The sequence below is a fragment of the Anolis carolinensis genome, chromosome 2 (genome assembly GCF_035594765.1).
Source record: "Anolis carolinensis isolate JA03-04 chromosome 2, rAnoCar3.1.pri, whole genome shotgun sequence".
NCBI classification, from domain to species: domain Eukaryota; kingdom Metazoa; phylum Chordata; class Lepidosauria; order Squamata; family Dactyloidae; genus Anolis; species Anolis carolinensis.
This window is the reverse complement of record NC_085842.1, coordinates 246,453,068-246,470,119: the sequence shown is the minus strand read 5'-3', so window position 1 is coordinate 246,470,119 and position 17,052 is coordinate 246,453,068. Positions and strand designations below refer to the sequence as shown.

Below are 17,052 nucleotides of genomic sequence, written 5' to 3'. Positions count from 1 at the left end.
CATCGTTTGGCTTGCAAAGATAGTGAGCCTTTACAGGTCCAGGATATGATAAAGGCTAAGAGCGTCATATTCAGGTCAGTTCAGAGGCATGAGTTTAGTCTAGAAATAGCCAGGTTAGAACAAGCGCTTGACACCCCCAGCCGGAGTTTCTTGCGTGAGTTAAACCCATTTCTAGACAAGGAGGGCATTTTAAGAGTGGGAGGGAGGTTAGCTAAGGCTAAACTCAAAGTGTGTACAAAGAACCCCATCATTGTACCCCCCAATAGCCATATTGCTTTGTTGTTGGTTCGTCACTACCATGAGAAAATCCATCATCAGGGTAGAACTCTGACTGAGGCGACCCTTAGAAATGAAGGCCTGTGGGTGGTAAATGCTAAAAGTTTGGTCAGCAGTGTTATTTTTAAGTGTGTCAAATGTCGGCGACTCAGACGTAACTGTCAAAGTCAGTTAATGGCAGAACTACCTCAGGATAGGACTTTGACAGACCCACCCCTTTCCCATGTGGGAATCGATGTGTTTGGTCCTTGGGAGGTTGTCACTAGGAAAACCAGGGGTGGTGTTGTAAATAACAAAAGATGTGCGGTTTTGTTTACTTGTTTGTCAGTACGAGCTGTCCATATAGAGGTTGCAGAGGGAATGGACACTTCATCATTCATAAACGCATTGAAAAGGTTCATAGCCCTCAGTGGGCCAATTAAGTCAATTCGATCGGACTGTGGCACCAATTTTGCATGTGCAGACCTTAGCCAACCACTTCTGGAAGAGGTGGAAGGCCGAATACTTAAGCCAGCTTCCAACCAGAAGACTCTGGCAAACCCCAGAGGACAATTTCAAGGTGGGAAACCTTGTGTTGCTAAAGGACAAAGACTTGCCCCGCTATGCCTGGCCTATGGGCATTATACTAAAGACCTTTCCTTGCCCTGACGGTAAGGTTAGAAAAGTTCAGGTAAAGACTCATAGTAAGGACAAAATGTCTGTCCTGGACAGACCAACCAGCAATTTCGTGTTGCCTGTCCAAAGTGTGTAAGTTTTATACTGTTTTATTGTTGTGTATACAAAGGTGTTTGTATGTTTTTGATTGGTAAATTCCCACATCCTGGGAATTTAGCGGGGAGTGTTCCGTCCCCCAGGACGATGGTTTGCCTTACCTATTGGTCGTTTGTTTGTTTTCCCTCCTTTGCATCTTGTTTCAGCCTCTGGCTGCAAAGCCCAGGAAAAGTGGCTTGGAATCTGCAAAAGCTGGCTGCAGTTTTCTTTGCAGTGATTGGTCAAAGAGTGCAACATCTTAGGACCGCCCTTTTTACCAGGGTCTAGTCTCCATTTTGGAGCTTCATTCTGGCTATAGTTTTCCAACGTGCTGGAGCTGTGCAAGGCTAACTGGGACAAATCATCCTCAAAACCAGGCCAATCTAAGCCTATCCAAATTAGATAAGTATTGAATTATATTGATCTGGAATAGGAAATCTAGTTATAGGAGCAGGGTTATTCTGTCGCTTCTAGAACTAATCTTTGCTGTAAAGATAGGGAAGGAAAGAGTTTCTCCTTCTAATATAGGCAGCGTGATTAGGGTATAGTGGTTTTATAATCACCTTTGCCTTCTGGAACCAGGGATAATTCTGCAACTAAAACCTATAGAAATTTGTTTCATTTTCTGCAACTTTAAGATCTGTGCCAGGTTTACAACCTTGTATGAATAAACATCCTTTTTGAAGTTATCCAGACTCAGTCGTTCAATATCTATAGGACAGCTTATAGGGATTTGCAGTTCGCCCGGATAAAGGACAGCACGTTTCAATTTTATAGTTTTTTATTGTCCGGCGGACGGCACAAATAATATTACTAATAATATTACAGTATAGTGGCATAGTTCAATATAGTAATATATAATGCTAATAGTGTGCTATGCTGACAATATAACATATTGTATGTACATATAATTTGTAAGCCACTCTGAGTTCCCTTTGGGGTGAGAAGGGTGTGATACAAATGTAGTAAATAAATAAATAAATTTTAGACTTAGGCTTGCCCAAAGTCTGAAATGACTTGAAGGCACACAACAACAACAACAACAACAACAATCCTAATTAACTTGATTATCTCATTGGCCAGGGGTCCCCAAACTAAGGCCCGGGGGCCGGATGCGGCCCTCCAAGGTCATTTACCTGGCCCCCACCCTCAGTTTTATAATATAATATATTGTATATACATATAATATTGATAATAATATTGTAATGTAATATAACACTAATAATAATAATACCATACAATAGTATTAATTATATATTACTAATAATATTACTAATAATATTACAGTATAGTGGCATAGTTCAATATAGTAATATATAATGCTAATAGTGTGCTATGCTGACAATATAACATATTGTATGTACATATAATTTGTAAGCCACTCTGAGTTCCCTTTGGGGTGAGAAGGGTGTGATACAAATGTAGTAAATAAATAAATAAATTTTAGACTTAGGCTTGCCCAAAGTCTGAAATGACTTGAAGGCACACAACAACAACAACAACAACAACAACAACAACAATCCTAATTAACTTGATTATCTCATTGGCCATAAGCAGGCCCACACTTCCCATTGAAATCCTGATAAATGTATGTTGGTTAAAATTGTTTTTATTTTTAAATATTGTATTACGCTTTTATTGTTATTTCGTTGTTGTTGTTGTTGTTGTTGTTGTTTTTGCACTACAAATAAGACGTGTAGTGTACATCGGAATTTGTTTGTATTTTTTTTTCAAATGATAATTTGGCCCCTCAACAGTTTGAAGGATTGTGGACTGGCCCTCTGCATAAAAAGTTTGGGGACCCCTGCTCTATTTATTCATAAGTCATATCAAAATCCATACTTTTGATCCCCAAACGTTTTGTCAGTCTAGTCTTGAGATCAACTTATACACGAATATATGTGGTAAATATATATTCAAACATAGGCAGACAAATTCCAGTTATATTGAAAAAAGGGGATTAACTTGATTAATATGTTCCAGTTCCTTCATATGGTATTTGAAATAATGCAATTTTGATTTGATTTAGATCTGAGATTCAGCATAGTGAAAGATATCTTGATATCATGAATAGAAATCATTTGCATTGAAAAAAGTGAACATAAAAGACCAATAAATACTTAACTTCTGTGGCTGTATGAACATTTAGTTAGTACAACCAGTCATTGTGCAAGTGGATCTGCTTTGTTTGTGGGTGTGTGCAAGTTGTAATCCCATACATGCTTCTGCATGTGGGTTACCTGGCAGTAACCTATTAGTTTGGCACATAGTTATACTTCCACCCCTCCTCCATGATTAGGACGGTCACTGAGAAGCCTGCAATATGCATTAGGAAGCTCCCAATTGACTGCTGGATTTTGCTTCACAAAGACTGGTATGATTCCCTGCTATGGGCCTAAGCGCACAAGACAGCTGAGTTGCAATTACAGAAGGACTTATCATATGACCTTCAGGGGAGGCTCTTAGAAAGCATTTCTTTGACAAAAAGAAGCTCACTAATGGATTCTTTCTATTTGTAAAAGAAATGTTTTATAGAATGTTTCTCACCAAGAGTCATGGGGAAGGAGTAACGCCCTGAGATAAGTAGATCCTAGCCAAAGATGCTGCTGTTCTGCTGTAATTGTGATTTGCCTGACTTGTGTGATAAGCTCCAACAAACAGAGACAGATTATAAAATCTGCATAAAAATAATATAAAATCATATATGCTGCTCAGCTTTTTTCTCATTTACAATTTCTGAGGAACTCTTAGTGATCTCATGTGAAACCCTAGAGTTCTGTAGAAATCTGGTTGAGAAATCCTGCTCTAGCAATTGTTAAAATGTAGCCTACCCTGTTTTCTGAGACAATAATCAACAACAGCTTCTTCTGATTTCTGAAATGTATTTAGTGTTATGTTACAGAGAAGTATGGAAAAGTCAAATCAAGAGAAATCTGGAAATATGATAATCCCTCACTGGGGTTAGGGATACAGTATCTCTTTGAAAAGTTTGTGGTGATGGGATGAACACAAGGACCCTATCCTTTTACCCAATAAAACATCTCTCTAGGAATCACTTGATCCACTAGGGTTACTCTGTGATGAACTTCTGGCAGGGGATGACCATTCAGGCACCCTCGAGGATCTAGAGATTCCTAAAGAAAACAAATTAATCACGTCAAGTTAAATCCACAAGTATGAAGGACCAACTGTAACCACTGTTAATATGATAAAATGGTGTGCAGGATTAATTAGGTTAAATAACAAGAGTAGATATGAGCCATAGGGACGTAGGGCACTGGTGACCCAGAAAACTCCAGGTAAAATGTGACCTCTTTTGGTTACTTCATGTTTCGCAGAAATCTCAATGGAGATATATAATGTTTTCATGCTCATGCTCATAAATGTTCATATTCATAAAAAAATCAAGTGACTTTCTTTCTTCCTTCTAGATATTTATTTCAGAGCCAGGGAAGTTCAGCCAAAAGGTGAAAGTGTGGATTTATGAGTACTGGAATTTTACAGATTCTGTTGCTATCATCTTGTTCATGATTGGTTTTGGCTTGCGCTGGGCTGATCTCCCCCTCCAAACAGTGGGAAGGTTAATTTACTGCCTCGATATAATATTCTGGTATACCAGGCTCCTAGATTTCTTTGCTGTGAATCAGCATGCAGGCCCATATCTGACCATGATTGGGAAGATGGTAAGTAGTTTGCTTTTCCTAATGGGTTTTCCATTTTTTTCCTTAGGATAGAGCTTTAAAGAGAATTGCATATGCTAAATCTTCACATAGGGATGTTCCATATTAACAGTAATGTTTCCTATTATTGTTATTATTCATTTCTTTATATAGTGCCATGCATTAGGCTTTCAATGCCAGTCTTACAATTACAAATGGTCTTCTAAAGGCAACCGTAAGGCTGATATAGTCCTAAGTCAAAATGAGTTTGACACCTCTCATCTATGATAAGATGCCAACAATACAGGAACATAGAGGTTCCATTTGCTCTTATAGCTACAGTCACCGATTAATATGTTCTTAATGCATTTAAAACATATTTTAAATACCGGTGCACTGTAGGCCTCCCCCTAAGTGTTATTGGTCTAATAATAATTAACATTTATGGTCTAGATCCAATTCTGAGCCCAATTAGAGTAGGCCTACTGAATCATGAAACTTCCATAATTGTTGATTTGCCAAACAGGGTCAAACAAGATTAGGACTTGAATGGGAAATGGTCAACCAGTACCTGGTGTTGTAAGCTATATTTCAGAGGAAGGAACTGATAAAATCATCACTGGGTATTCCTTGCTCAAGAAAATGCTAAAAATTTGTGGGGTTGTCATCCTGTGCAAAACAATATTTAAATTAACAAAATCTTGCAAGTCAGGATCCAATGCTGTATTTTTTCTTGCATGAAAAATCATGCCCCTCTGACCACAATGCTTTATTTTTCTATCACGCAGACAGCAAATATGTTTTATATTGTAATTATGATGGCCATAGTATTGCTAAGTTTTGGAGTTTCTAGAAAAGCAATACTTTCACCACATGAACAACCATCGTGGACTCTTGCACGAGACATTGTATTCCAGCCTTATTGGATGATGTTTGGAGAAGTATATGCAGCAGAAATTGATGGTAAGTTCACTTTTATTCAAATTCTGTGTGTGGCATAAGTGTAAATGATTATAATATGCATCTCTTAACACAGCCATTCCAATCTAATAATGAAAGAGTGGCAAGAGACTGTGTCAATTGCATTCTGCAAAGTGAGATTAATAAGACACTTTAAGCTTCTATGATACACGAAATCGTATTTGCAGGGTATTAATGAGACAGTCACACTGGAATTTGGCTGCCTGTTCTGCTTGCCCTTTAATGGAGCTTTGAAAACTAGAGTTCTGTGGTAATAAGCTGGTCCGGTGTATCCATTGATTCTGCATCCATGGACTCAACCATCCATATCTTGAAAACATCCAGAAAAATCCTCAAAAGCAAGTCTTGTTTTTGGCATTTTAAATAAAGTACACCATTTAACGACACTATTGTATAGAATGGGTCTTGAGTATCCACATATTTTGGTATCTACAGGGGATTCTGGAACCAAACCTCAGATATCAAGGGCCTGCTGTAATATCATTGCAATCTGACTGTTTCATACATGGGTCAGATGCTCAAACAGAATGGCCATCTATTAAGCAGAGGAGGATCCAAAGAGGATCAGATATAGAACATACTGCTACCGCACACTTTTATTTGCCATGAGGAAAAGATATATAGATAACACAGCAGACTTTCAGTTTTTTCCCTTTTAAAATATTTTTTAATCATATCTGCTTTGCAATGAACTCAAATATTTTACTGATATGTTTTTAATTAAACTGCAAAAATATACATTCCCGTTCATTATTAGATATAGATCTGTATATAGGAAATCATTTCAAATTGCTAGAGGTGTTACATTCATTGCTATTATCATTAGCATAAAAGGTAAATGAAGCTTAATTCTTCTTTTAAGTTTTGCTGGGGTTCTTAACCTATAAATGGAAGTTACATGATTGATTAGCTTTCTATTCCTATACCAGTTTTTATATATACTTTATTTTATGTTTTATTTATAGCTTGTGAATCAAACCCAGACTGTCCTCCAGGTTCCTTTCTTACACCTTTTCTTCAAGCTGTCTATCTCTTTGTACAATATATCATCATGGTCAATCTGCTGATTGCTTTCTTCAAGTAAGTGCATAAGACATTTCAGGTGATGTTACTGATAATATTAATATAGACTGAATAATGTCGAAGTAACCCAGTCTAGATAATACAAAGGGAAAATAGATAAAAGTTAACTTTCTGGAGACAGAAGATGATAAAAACAGCAAAAACAGTTCATAATACACCAAGGGAGCATTTTGGTATGTACAGTAGTTGCCCTCTGGGCCTATCTTACAAGTGATATAAACTCCCATATACACTGCAAAGATTCTTACTTATCTGCACTGTATTTGGATACTTTAAAATTTGGATGCAACTCGGAGAAAATTATATTCAGCTATGGACAAAAGAAAACCTTTAGGCGGGGACTGCAACTCTCATGATCCCTCCCTCACCATTGGCTAGTTCTCTGATGAGAATTGCAGTGTTGATGGCAACATTGGGAGGGCCATAATTGTCCAATTCTAATCTAGATTATTGAACTGTGAAGAAATTATACATATTTTGTTTTTATGTCTTAGTCACATAGTGACAAAGCCGCTTTTATGTCAAACAGCTTTGAGTCCCCTTTGGGGAGATAAAGCAGTGTATAAATAAATATAATAAATATAATAAATTTACTCCAAGTCCTAGGAAAACTTTGTAGTTCCACAGCCACATCATCTTGATTGGCCAACAAGTGCCTAATTTATGTGTAGCATGATTTCTTAATAAAATCTTGTTTCTAGTATGAAGTAGAAGTCCAAAATCTCAAATGCGATTTGCAAATTGCAACTTCTCAACACTTTACTGTGCTTTTGCATTTTTGTTGTGCATTTTTGTTGTTGCATTGTTTGTTGTATCTTACCTCTGCTACATTCTCTTGACAACAGACTACATTTGGCAACAAAATGGCTTGTTAATGAGATATAGGATAGTTGCATGGACTCTTACTTATCTTCCTCTTCTTTCCCCCTACATCTGTAGTAATGTTTATTTTGACATGAAATCCATATCGGACAAACTCTGGAAGTACAACCGTTACCGCTATATCATGATGTATCATGAAAAACCATGGCTGCCACCCCCTTTCATCATTCTCAACCACATTGGCATCCTCATAAATTGCCTCTGCCATCACCACCATCGGCTCCCAAATGGACTGGATCAAGAAGAGGGTCATGTTGAACTGAGTAAGCAATCCTCCATACACAAGGACCAAACTGTATATAAAATCACCAAATGCAAAGTTCACTAACATGGTACCATAATTGATGCTTGTATTATCTCTGAAAGTCAGGTCTGTTCCATCTTCTTAGAGCAGTCAGTTTGTATTCAGCAGTAATAGATTTTCTGGAACTATCTAGCATGGTACAAATGGTAAGATGCAAGAGCACAGCACCACCAAGTGGAAGATGGCTGCAAATACTTACTTGAATTGACTGGTCTGTTCCTGATATCACATACAGGCAGTCCACCCGTTACAGGCATAATTAAGAACGGGGTGAGGCAACAGGAAGTGAGGGAAATCTACCCCTAGGAAGGGAAATTCACTTTTGGAAGAGTTATTATGGGGAAAAGGTGTTCGCTACTGAAGTTTTCTCACCAATCCTTGTTTCCACAACTAGTCAAATGTTTTAAAATCCAATAGTCACTGGGACAGAAAGTGCAGTGAAATCTTCTGAAGGAGCACAGATAGAAAACAAAACAAAATTCCACAGAAATGTTAACCCTTCCCTATGCAACCCAAAGCTAAGAAACATGTATTTCAGCTGGCGTTCCACTTAAAAATGTACCTGTTCTGACTTACATACAAATTCAACTCAAAAACAAACCTACAGAACCTACTCTGTTCATAACTTGGGGGCTGCCTGTACTTTGTTCTGTGATAGCAATCTGTTCAATTATTGGGCCAGTATAATTAAAGATGCACTATATGTATATATATATATATATATATATATATATATATATATATATATATATATATATAAAACACTATCTAATTTAAGCTTGATTTTATAGTTCTCAGCTGGGTAGCTCTGTATAAGTAAATGTTCAATAATAACAATTGCCCTGGCCATTAAAACTTCTTTGAGTTCTAAAGTTTCTAGTATTGCGGAGGATGAGACAATAAAAATCAACCACACATGGTATTCTTCTATTTGCTGTGTTCACATTGCCTTGGTAACTTTAATTTCTCTTTCTTTTGATGTTTAACTCTATTGAAAAATGTTCAACTGAAGTTTTAGGTTATTATAATGCATTGTGTGGTGGTTTGAGCAGTGGACTGCAACTGGAGACCAGGATTTGAATCCCCACTCAGTGATGGAAACCCATTGAGTGGCCTTGGGCAAGTCTCACTTTCTTACCCTCAGAAGAATGCAAACCTTGTTAAGAAAATATCATGATAGGTTTGTCTCTTAGGGTTTCCGTAAGTCAGAAAATGACATGAAGACACACAATAATGATGCAAGATGTTTTGGGGTGAAAGAAAATGTTCTTCTGGAAGCCTTATGACAACAACTCATAGGGTAGATCATAATGCCAATGATCAAGGAGGGATGTACTGTACATTTCCATAATGATTTCTGAGAACTTTTTTGCCAATATTAGAATAGCACATGTCTCCCCACTACCATTCAAAGCCAGCCAAGTTATTTTAGCACTTGTGGCAGGAAATCCCACAAACAGCCCTCTCCATGTCTTTTAGTAAAAATACAGTGGTAACAAATTAAATAGCTAACAATTTGCTGCTCTTCAACCCAGAATCAGTTGCCAATATTCCTGATTAAAGCAGTTGTACCACTCTGCCTAATGAATAGGCACAGCATCTGATGAGATTTTTGCTAATATATACTTGGCTCTGTCAACCTGTACTAATGTTGCTAAAACATTGTTCGTATTGCCATTATTCCAGAGCTATACCTGAGTGATGAGGAGTTAAAGAAACTTCATGACTTTGAAGAACAATGTGTGGAAAAGTACCTTCATGAGAAGAATGAAAGCTTTCACTCCAGTGACAGTGAAAGGATCCGAGTTACTGCTGAAAGGTAGATTTCAACATTGCCCTTGGCAATATTGCTTTAACTGCAATCCATGACCTAGGAGGGGTTGTATGGAAATAAGAAGAACTCTGACATCTCAGTTTAAAATGTTGTAATATAACTCAAAATAAGTTCTAGATTATAATTCAGAAAAAAATTATGGTGGTTCAGACTGGTAGCACTTCTGGAGAAAACTAAATTTTCTGAGTGTTCCTAGTACAAATAAATACAATAGTATTGTTTTAAGGATGGATTGGCATTACTTGAGACCTTACTGGAAAATGAAAGGAATGCATTTTGTCCATTCAATCTGCTTAGGAAAAACAGTCCTTTCAGCATGATCTCTTGCAGTACAGGAAATGGGTAGATGATCTGTAGTCCTTCAGATGTTATTGGGCTGCAGCTCCTGTGAGCCCTAGTCAGCATAACCAGTAGAAAGAGTTGATAGGAGTGGCAGTTCAACAACATTTGGAGCTGCACAAGGTGCCCATTCAATATAGCAAACAGTATTCTGTGAATATGTATTATGTGTGTGTTCTTTCCCCCTAGAGTTGAAGAGATGTTTTCACAGCTGAAGGAGGTGCATGAGAAAGTGGTTTTCATCAAAGATGCTTTGCTTGGCCTGGACAGCCAACTAGGACATTTACAAGACCTCTCAGTTTTAACTGTTGATACCTTGAAAGTAATTTCAGCTGTGGACACTTTGCAAGTAGAAGAAGCCCTCCTTGTAGATAAGAAGCGTGTCACCTACACAAAGCTTCCCCATAGTTGGAGCAATGCTATGCATTCAGAGGTTTTGAGCAGCATGGGCAATATGAGTGATAAGAAGTACAATTACTATAGCATGCCGCCTTCCCTTCAAAAAACCTTGGCAAGGAGTCATCATCATATTCTGGGTTCCATAGACTACAGTGAAGTCAAATCAACTGACAAACGTCATGAACAAGAGACTAAAAATGATACCTGCATTTCCGAGGTGTCTTCTGAGAGTAAATCCACATTTAAATATGGGCAGTTCCTTCTGGTTCCCTCTGGTCAACAAGAGACTTCTGAAGATGCTGGCTTAAGCTTGGTCTTTCCAGGTTCTCTGAATGAACTCCGGGAAGATGGACTGAAAGCTAAGTCATCAAGCCAGCGTGATCAACCAAATGTACACATTGTTGATGCTGAGGTGGAAAGAAAGATCCCTCAAGGTCAGGAACTGGAACTTTTGCCAACCAAGATAGTTGCTGAGAACCCCATTGAAAACCGTATGGCTGTACAAATACCTGACATCACCCGTGAAATCTCTCAACCTTTTCAAAATGACCAGGAAGAGCCCGAAGGAGGTTATGTGAATTGGGGGTTCACGGAAGATGAAGATAAGAGCTTCTTTAACAAGTCAAAACAGACATGCATCTCTCCCACCAACTCCAGTTCTGTTCCTCATCATGTGCAGATGAAAGAATCCAGTTCTGACAAGTCAGGATACAGTAGTGACAGCTCCCAGTCTCACCTCCCACTCCACCGCAGCAGCACATCACTCTGGATCAGTCCACTTAGGAAAAACAGTTTTTTCAACAAAGCCTTTTACTCCCAGAGTGCAGAAAAAATGGAGGACACCTACAAAATAAAAGGCAATAATGTGTTTCTTTTTTTAAATGTCAGCACTATTTAATATTATTTTATTGCTGTTCTTCTGGCTTTAACTTCCAGTCTCCTTCTGTGTGTTGTTTCCCTCCATCTTTTCTAAAAATAAATATTGTTTTTGTAGGTATTTGTCTTTCCTTTTTTATATCTACCTTGAATTTTACATGAGGTAGGATACGAATATTTTTAAAGCAAATACAGAAATAAAGAGTACACTGTGCAAGAGCACCTACCATTAAAAAAAGATTTCTGCATCTGTGTAGGGGTCATGGAGTCCAGTTTAGTCAGATTGTAGCTGTGGGTAGTTCAGAGCTGGGAAATGCTACTCTTTTGGATGACAATTTTCAGAATCCCATAGGAAACATAGCTTCTGTCTCCGAGCTAGTTATTGTCCTCTCTTCCAATTCTGGGACTTTATTAGCACAATATCTATTTTAATCATACTCCAATTTTGTCTATAAAGCCAACCAACCTGTACATGGCAGGTGGCTGAAATTCTGAGATGTCATTTACAACTCTTTAGGTCTTGTAAAACTACCTACTTTATAGTTCTAGTTCTTAGTTAATTCTGCTACAGAATGTGACCCTGGGGGACTGAAATGTCCCATTCACCTGAGAGTAAAATGTGAAAGTCCATTCAGGTATTTTAGAAAGTACTACTTTGACATATGAATGTCAATTTTTTCTCTTGCTTTTATTTCCAGAGCAATCAAAGTCTACTGAGTTACGTCGAACAGTTTGGGCAAAAGCAAAACCTGGAATTAAAGGAATTAAAGGAAGGAAGTCTTTTAAAAAGAAACAAAAACCTCTTCAAGTGCCAGTAAGTGGCAACAGAATTAGAATTTCATGCAATCATTTTATGTGTGCACAAGCATAGCAGAGTTAACTTTGCTGTGGTGGTGGTGGTGGGATTGTGTGTTCGCAGCTGGTGAGATCTTCCATGTCACATAGGCGTTTCTTGAGGAGCCAAACGACATGTGCCAAAGTGCTACTAGGCAGCAGTAGTAGTCAGGGGTGACACTAATAGTGATCTCTTAGAAACAATTGCAGAAAACAAGGGCTAGCACTTGTGCAAAACGAGGCATTAGATTGTCTTTTACTATGAACATCCTTATTGAAACAATCAAAAAATGGAACAAGAGATAGTGCCAGGAGAGGAAACCCAGATTGGATTGCATTCAATGAACTATAAGGGTACAGCACAGAACAACTGTGAGTAGCACTGTGCACTCATGCCAAAAGGACTGGTAGATGGTTGTATTTGATTTTTATTCTAGAAAACAAAAATCCAAACATAGTAACAAACAATATGCAAGAGAACATTTTGAAACAGTACACTGTGATAAGGAGATTTCTTAATGTATTAATAAGACCCACAAGTAAAGTCAACAAGGATACAATCATTTAACATAATTAATAACATAAAATGATAGGTGTAATAATAAAGAAGCACCTAATTTAGTTTAAAACTTTCCCTATTTAAAGTATGCTGAACTTACAATTCTAATACAATTTGTCTAATTCGTCCCTTTCCCTTTTCTTTGTTTCACCTTCACTTGGACCAATTTATCTTATTCTTTATTTCCAGAATTTCATTGTTTCTGTTGCAAGTTTTTTCCCTTGTCCTTCAGTAAATACAAATTCTGTACATTCCCCCCCCCCCCATATTTTTCAGAAGTTTGTTTGCTTCCATATTCCCTTTTTAACCTTAATGTAAAAAGTCAGTTTGTTGTTAATTGCTATGTTCCAAACTTCTCTGTACTATTCTTCTAACTGGATTTCACTTTTATCTTTCCATTTTTTCAACTATCAGTCTCACTGATTTAACCTTAAGAAATTGGAGGTTAATTTCTTCACTTTTTGTGAGGATATCATTTAGTGATAACAATGTTGCTTCTGGTGTGCTCTTTATCTTTATTTTTATTATTGTTCTTATTTGCTTAAATACTATTTCCCAGAATCTATATATATAAAAATATAATGTGCATAATTAGGACTGAGTTAACAACAAAACCATTGGGCCAAATCACAACAAATTTGGCCACAAAACTAATCACATACCAAGGAATGATCATCTAACCCTCCAAAAAAACAGATTGGCCTATATCTATTTTTCACTTCCCCCCTCCCTTTTCGGCCGGAATGGTATGCTCCCCTTTTCCCTTTACTCTCCACACTTGCCCTGAGGGGGGCGAATGTGTTTACAGCCAACAGGGGAGCCTGGCACATGGAGAAGAGTAGGTAGAGAGAGAGAGCCAGGTGCCAGGGCTGTTCTTCTTGGAGGGGCTTCCCTCCCTCCTCACACACACAGGAACACATAGACCTACAATTAGAAAGGGGGGGGGGAGGATGAGGAAGAGCCGGTCTCCCCCGGCTGCCAGTCAGAAGGGTAGACCCCACCCCCTTTAGGCCCCGCCCACTTCATGCCATAACAACCCCCTCAGCCACAATGGTGCCTGAGGGATAGGCAGGGTTCACATAGGGCCCTTCCACGCAGCCCTTTATTTCAGAATATCAAGGCAGAAAATCCCACACTGCCATATATTCCAGTTCAAAGCAGAAAATGTGGGACTTTATTCAGCTGTGTGGAAGGGGAGCTTCAGTGTTATGGAATTAATTTTTACAAGGTCTTTAGCCTACTCTGCCAAAAGCCCCTTCCACAGTGCCCCTATATCCCAGGATCTGATACTAAATCCATGAATTACACTATTTCATTGTTCATTTAAAAAAAAACCTGGCCTTGATTTCCAACAAAAATTGTTGGATTATTTTTATTTTCTTTCTGCTTTGTTAACATATTGCTTGATTTATGTGGCATTTGAAATTAATTATGTGATGCTCCCATTGTGGACAATGGACATTTCCATTTGGATTAGGTGAAAATGGAAGCCCTGTAAGTACTTTCCTAAACACTTACTTCTCTTTTCTCTTTGCAGGTAATCACAGTAGACAGTTGTCCACAGAGTACCCAAATCAGCAGAGAGCCATTGGAGATCCAAACTTTAGGAAATAAGCAGGAACACAGAACCAACTGGCCAGCTGTGTCTCACTTCAGTCAGCTAAGTATGCAGTCCTAAGGGAATAAAAGTATGCTGCATCCTTGGTGACTTCAGTTTACAAGAACAATTTCTAGAGAAAGATTGTTAAATTTCTTGTGAAGGACTGTAAATGCTGGAGGAAGAAGCTAACAGGTCATAGTTGCAGACTCACCACTAGTAGATAACAAACTTCTAAACAAATATGTAGCATAGTAACAGTTGAACTCTGTCTACAAGAAGTTCCCAAGTTACGAACAAGATAGGTTCTATAGGTTTGTTCTTAAATCAAATTTGTTTGTGAGTTGGAACAGGTACATTTTAAGTGTAACACCTGGACACACACACACACACACACACACACACACACACACACAGAGAGCTAGCTTTGGATAACACACCTCTGGTGTTTGTTTTGCTATCTGTGCTCTTGTTCAGAAGATTACACTTTATTTTCTGTCCCTTTGATAATTGGATTTTGAAAATTTGGCTTGTTGTGGAAACAAGGATTGGTGAGAAAGCTTCAGTAGAGATACCGTTTTCCCATGATAACTCTTCAGGAATGACTTTCCCTTCCTAGGGAGAGATTTATCTCACTTCCTGTCATCTCACCCCCGTTCTTAACTATGAGTCATTTGTAAGTCAGATGTTTGCAACTTGGGGGCTGCCTGTACTACTTTTATGCAGGGTGAATGATGCTTACTTGTTATTGCATCTTGTATCATATGTTGAGCATTAATTTTGGCACAAAACCATGCCCCCAGGATATTGCATTTCATTTGTAGGATAATGTGAATAGCTTTATGAATAGGAAAACTGAGTTATTTCAGCTTTAGTGGCAGATTTCCATCTACTTTATGAGCAACGGAACTTGAGTGATACAATATGTTTTTGATCTGCTCTTGTTGAGAATACTGTAGTACTGCTTGGTAGCATACCAGGAAAGAATATGTATGGGAACATAGTAATTGAACTAAGTAGATTCTCCAGCGTGTTTAGAAGCGAAGTGATCAGCTTTCCTCCAATGCAATATGGAAAACGGACCTTCCACAGAAGTATAAACCTTCCTTACTTAGTTTTTCCCAATATACCTCCCAACCTCTGAGGATGCTTGCCATAGAAACATCAAGAGAGAATGCTTCTGGAACATGGCCATACAGCCCAGAAAACACATAACAGCCCTGTGATTCCGGCCATAGTTCTTCTGATTTCCATGGCAATCTGAATTTGGCCTACCCTGTTCCCATTCCCATAAGCCATCCTCTTTTAATCTCCAAATGTATTTCAGCCCAATAACTTGGGTGATCGTGGCAAATGGTTACAACCCTCATGGAGAAAGAAAGAGCAGCAAGAGCTCTTACTATTTCTTTCCTCAAGCACTTAAATAGTGAGATACAAAGCACCAGTTCCCAAGACCTCCAAGAGCCCTTCAAATATGCTACTTCTTGAAAGATTATTGTAATGGAATTGCATTTGAGACAGCTACGTATCAGGAGGCAGAAACGGACTTTCTTAGCATAGGTTAAGGCTTATTTGTTTGGTTTTTTAGTAAGAGTGTGTTTTTATTACAATATATATGCTTGCTCTGCTTGTTTCCTTGGTTAGGTTTGGATCGCATCAGTGGTATGCATGAGGAAGTAAAAAATCAAGAAACGGTGAGACACACAGTACAGATTTGTGACTACTTGAGACAGTCGCAAGAGGTAAGGGTGGAAATTGTATTGGAAAATAGACTTTTAACATTCTGTAAATTAAGTTGCTTTGCCACTCTAGTCTGAGTTCATAACTGTATATGGTGAAGAGATGTTTCCTGAGAAATTCCAGAAGATGCTGAGAAAGAAATAAGTAATTAACTACTTAATGTTCAGGAAAGAATAGTAAGAAGATATTAAGCCACTGAATCATGAAATGGGGATATAGTTAAAGAGAATAGTTTAAAAACTTGGATTTTATAAGGTAATTCTCTTGGCCAGAGCTTTCCAAACTCTGTGTCTTGACGTGTTAGTGTGCCAGCTGTAGTGTGTAGGTGCATCACACAAATATAACAAATCTAAATGTAATAAGCAATAAATCATATATTTTAAAAATATAAATGAAAGGTTTTCACAAGGTACCATATGTTGTGTTCCCACACATTTCATTATTAGATTTTATGTATGTGTCCATATCTCTTATAAAGAGTTGGTGTAACCTCCAGTTTGCTAGTAAAACTGAATGACTGTGTCATGAAATGATGCATGTCTGTAAGGTTTGTCACCAACATGAAATATTTGGAAAGCTTTGCTCTAGGCTTTAGGAAAACAAAGTGGGTATGGTTGAATATATATTAATACAATTTGAACAAATTCCATCCTCTTAGTTGTTTGGTGATGATATTGTTGCTTATAATTTAGGAATTAGACACATTTGTGGATTGCATTTATCAAAGAGCTGAGGAAAAAATTTACATGTATCTTTATTACAGTATAAGTCTACTTTTTCATACTAATTTGAACTAATTTTTGAGATTCATGTAAGAAGCAGGAAGAGCAATTCAAATCATTTTTTTATATTACCAGTACGGACAGAGGTATATAGTAGACTCTTGGTATCCAGTGGTGTGTTTCCAAGGTCATCCATTACAGATATATTTTTCAAAAT

General features: G+C 37.8%; 1 protein-coding gene across 4 annotated transcripts in view; it reads left to right on the top strand.

Moving 5' to 3' along the window:
* trpm6 (transient receptor potential cation channel subfamily M member 6) overlaps positions 1-17,052 on the top strand; it is a 102,499-nt gene that overhangs the window by 59,078 nt on the left and 26,369 nt on the right. For all 4 annotated transcript variants that reach the window (XM_062972001.1, XM_062971999.1, XM_062972000.1 and 1 more), the window contains 9 exons: positions 4,458-4,709; positions 5,474-5,648; positions 6,632-6,746; positions 7,689-7,894; positions 9,622-9,754; positions 10,298-11,364; positions 12,082-12,197; positions 14,314-14,440; positions 16,018-16,115. In XM_062972001.1, coding sequence (XP_062828071.1) covers positions 4,458-4,709; positions 5,474-5,648; positions 6,632-6,746; positions 7,689-7,894; positions 9,622-9,754; positions 10,298-11,364; positions 12,082-12,197; positions 14,314-14,440; positions 16,018-16,115 — 2,289 coding nt within the window. The remainder of the gene's footprint in view (positions 1-4,457; positions 4,710-5,473; positions 5,649-6,631; positions 6,747-7,688; positions 7,895-9,621; positions 9,755-10,297; positions 11,365-12,081; positions 12,198-14,313; positions 14,441-16,017; positions 16,116-17,052) is intronic.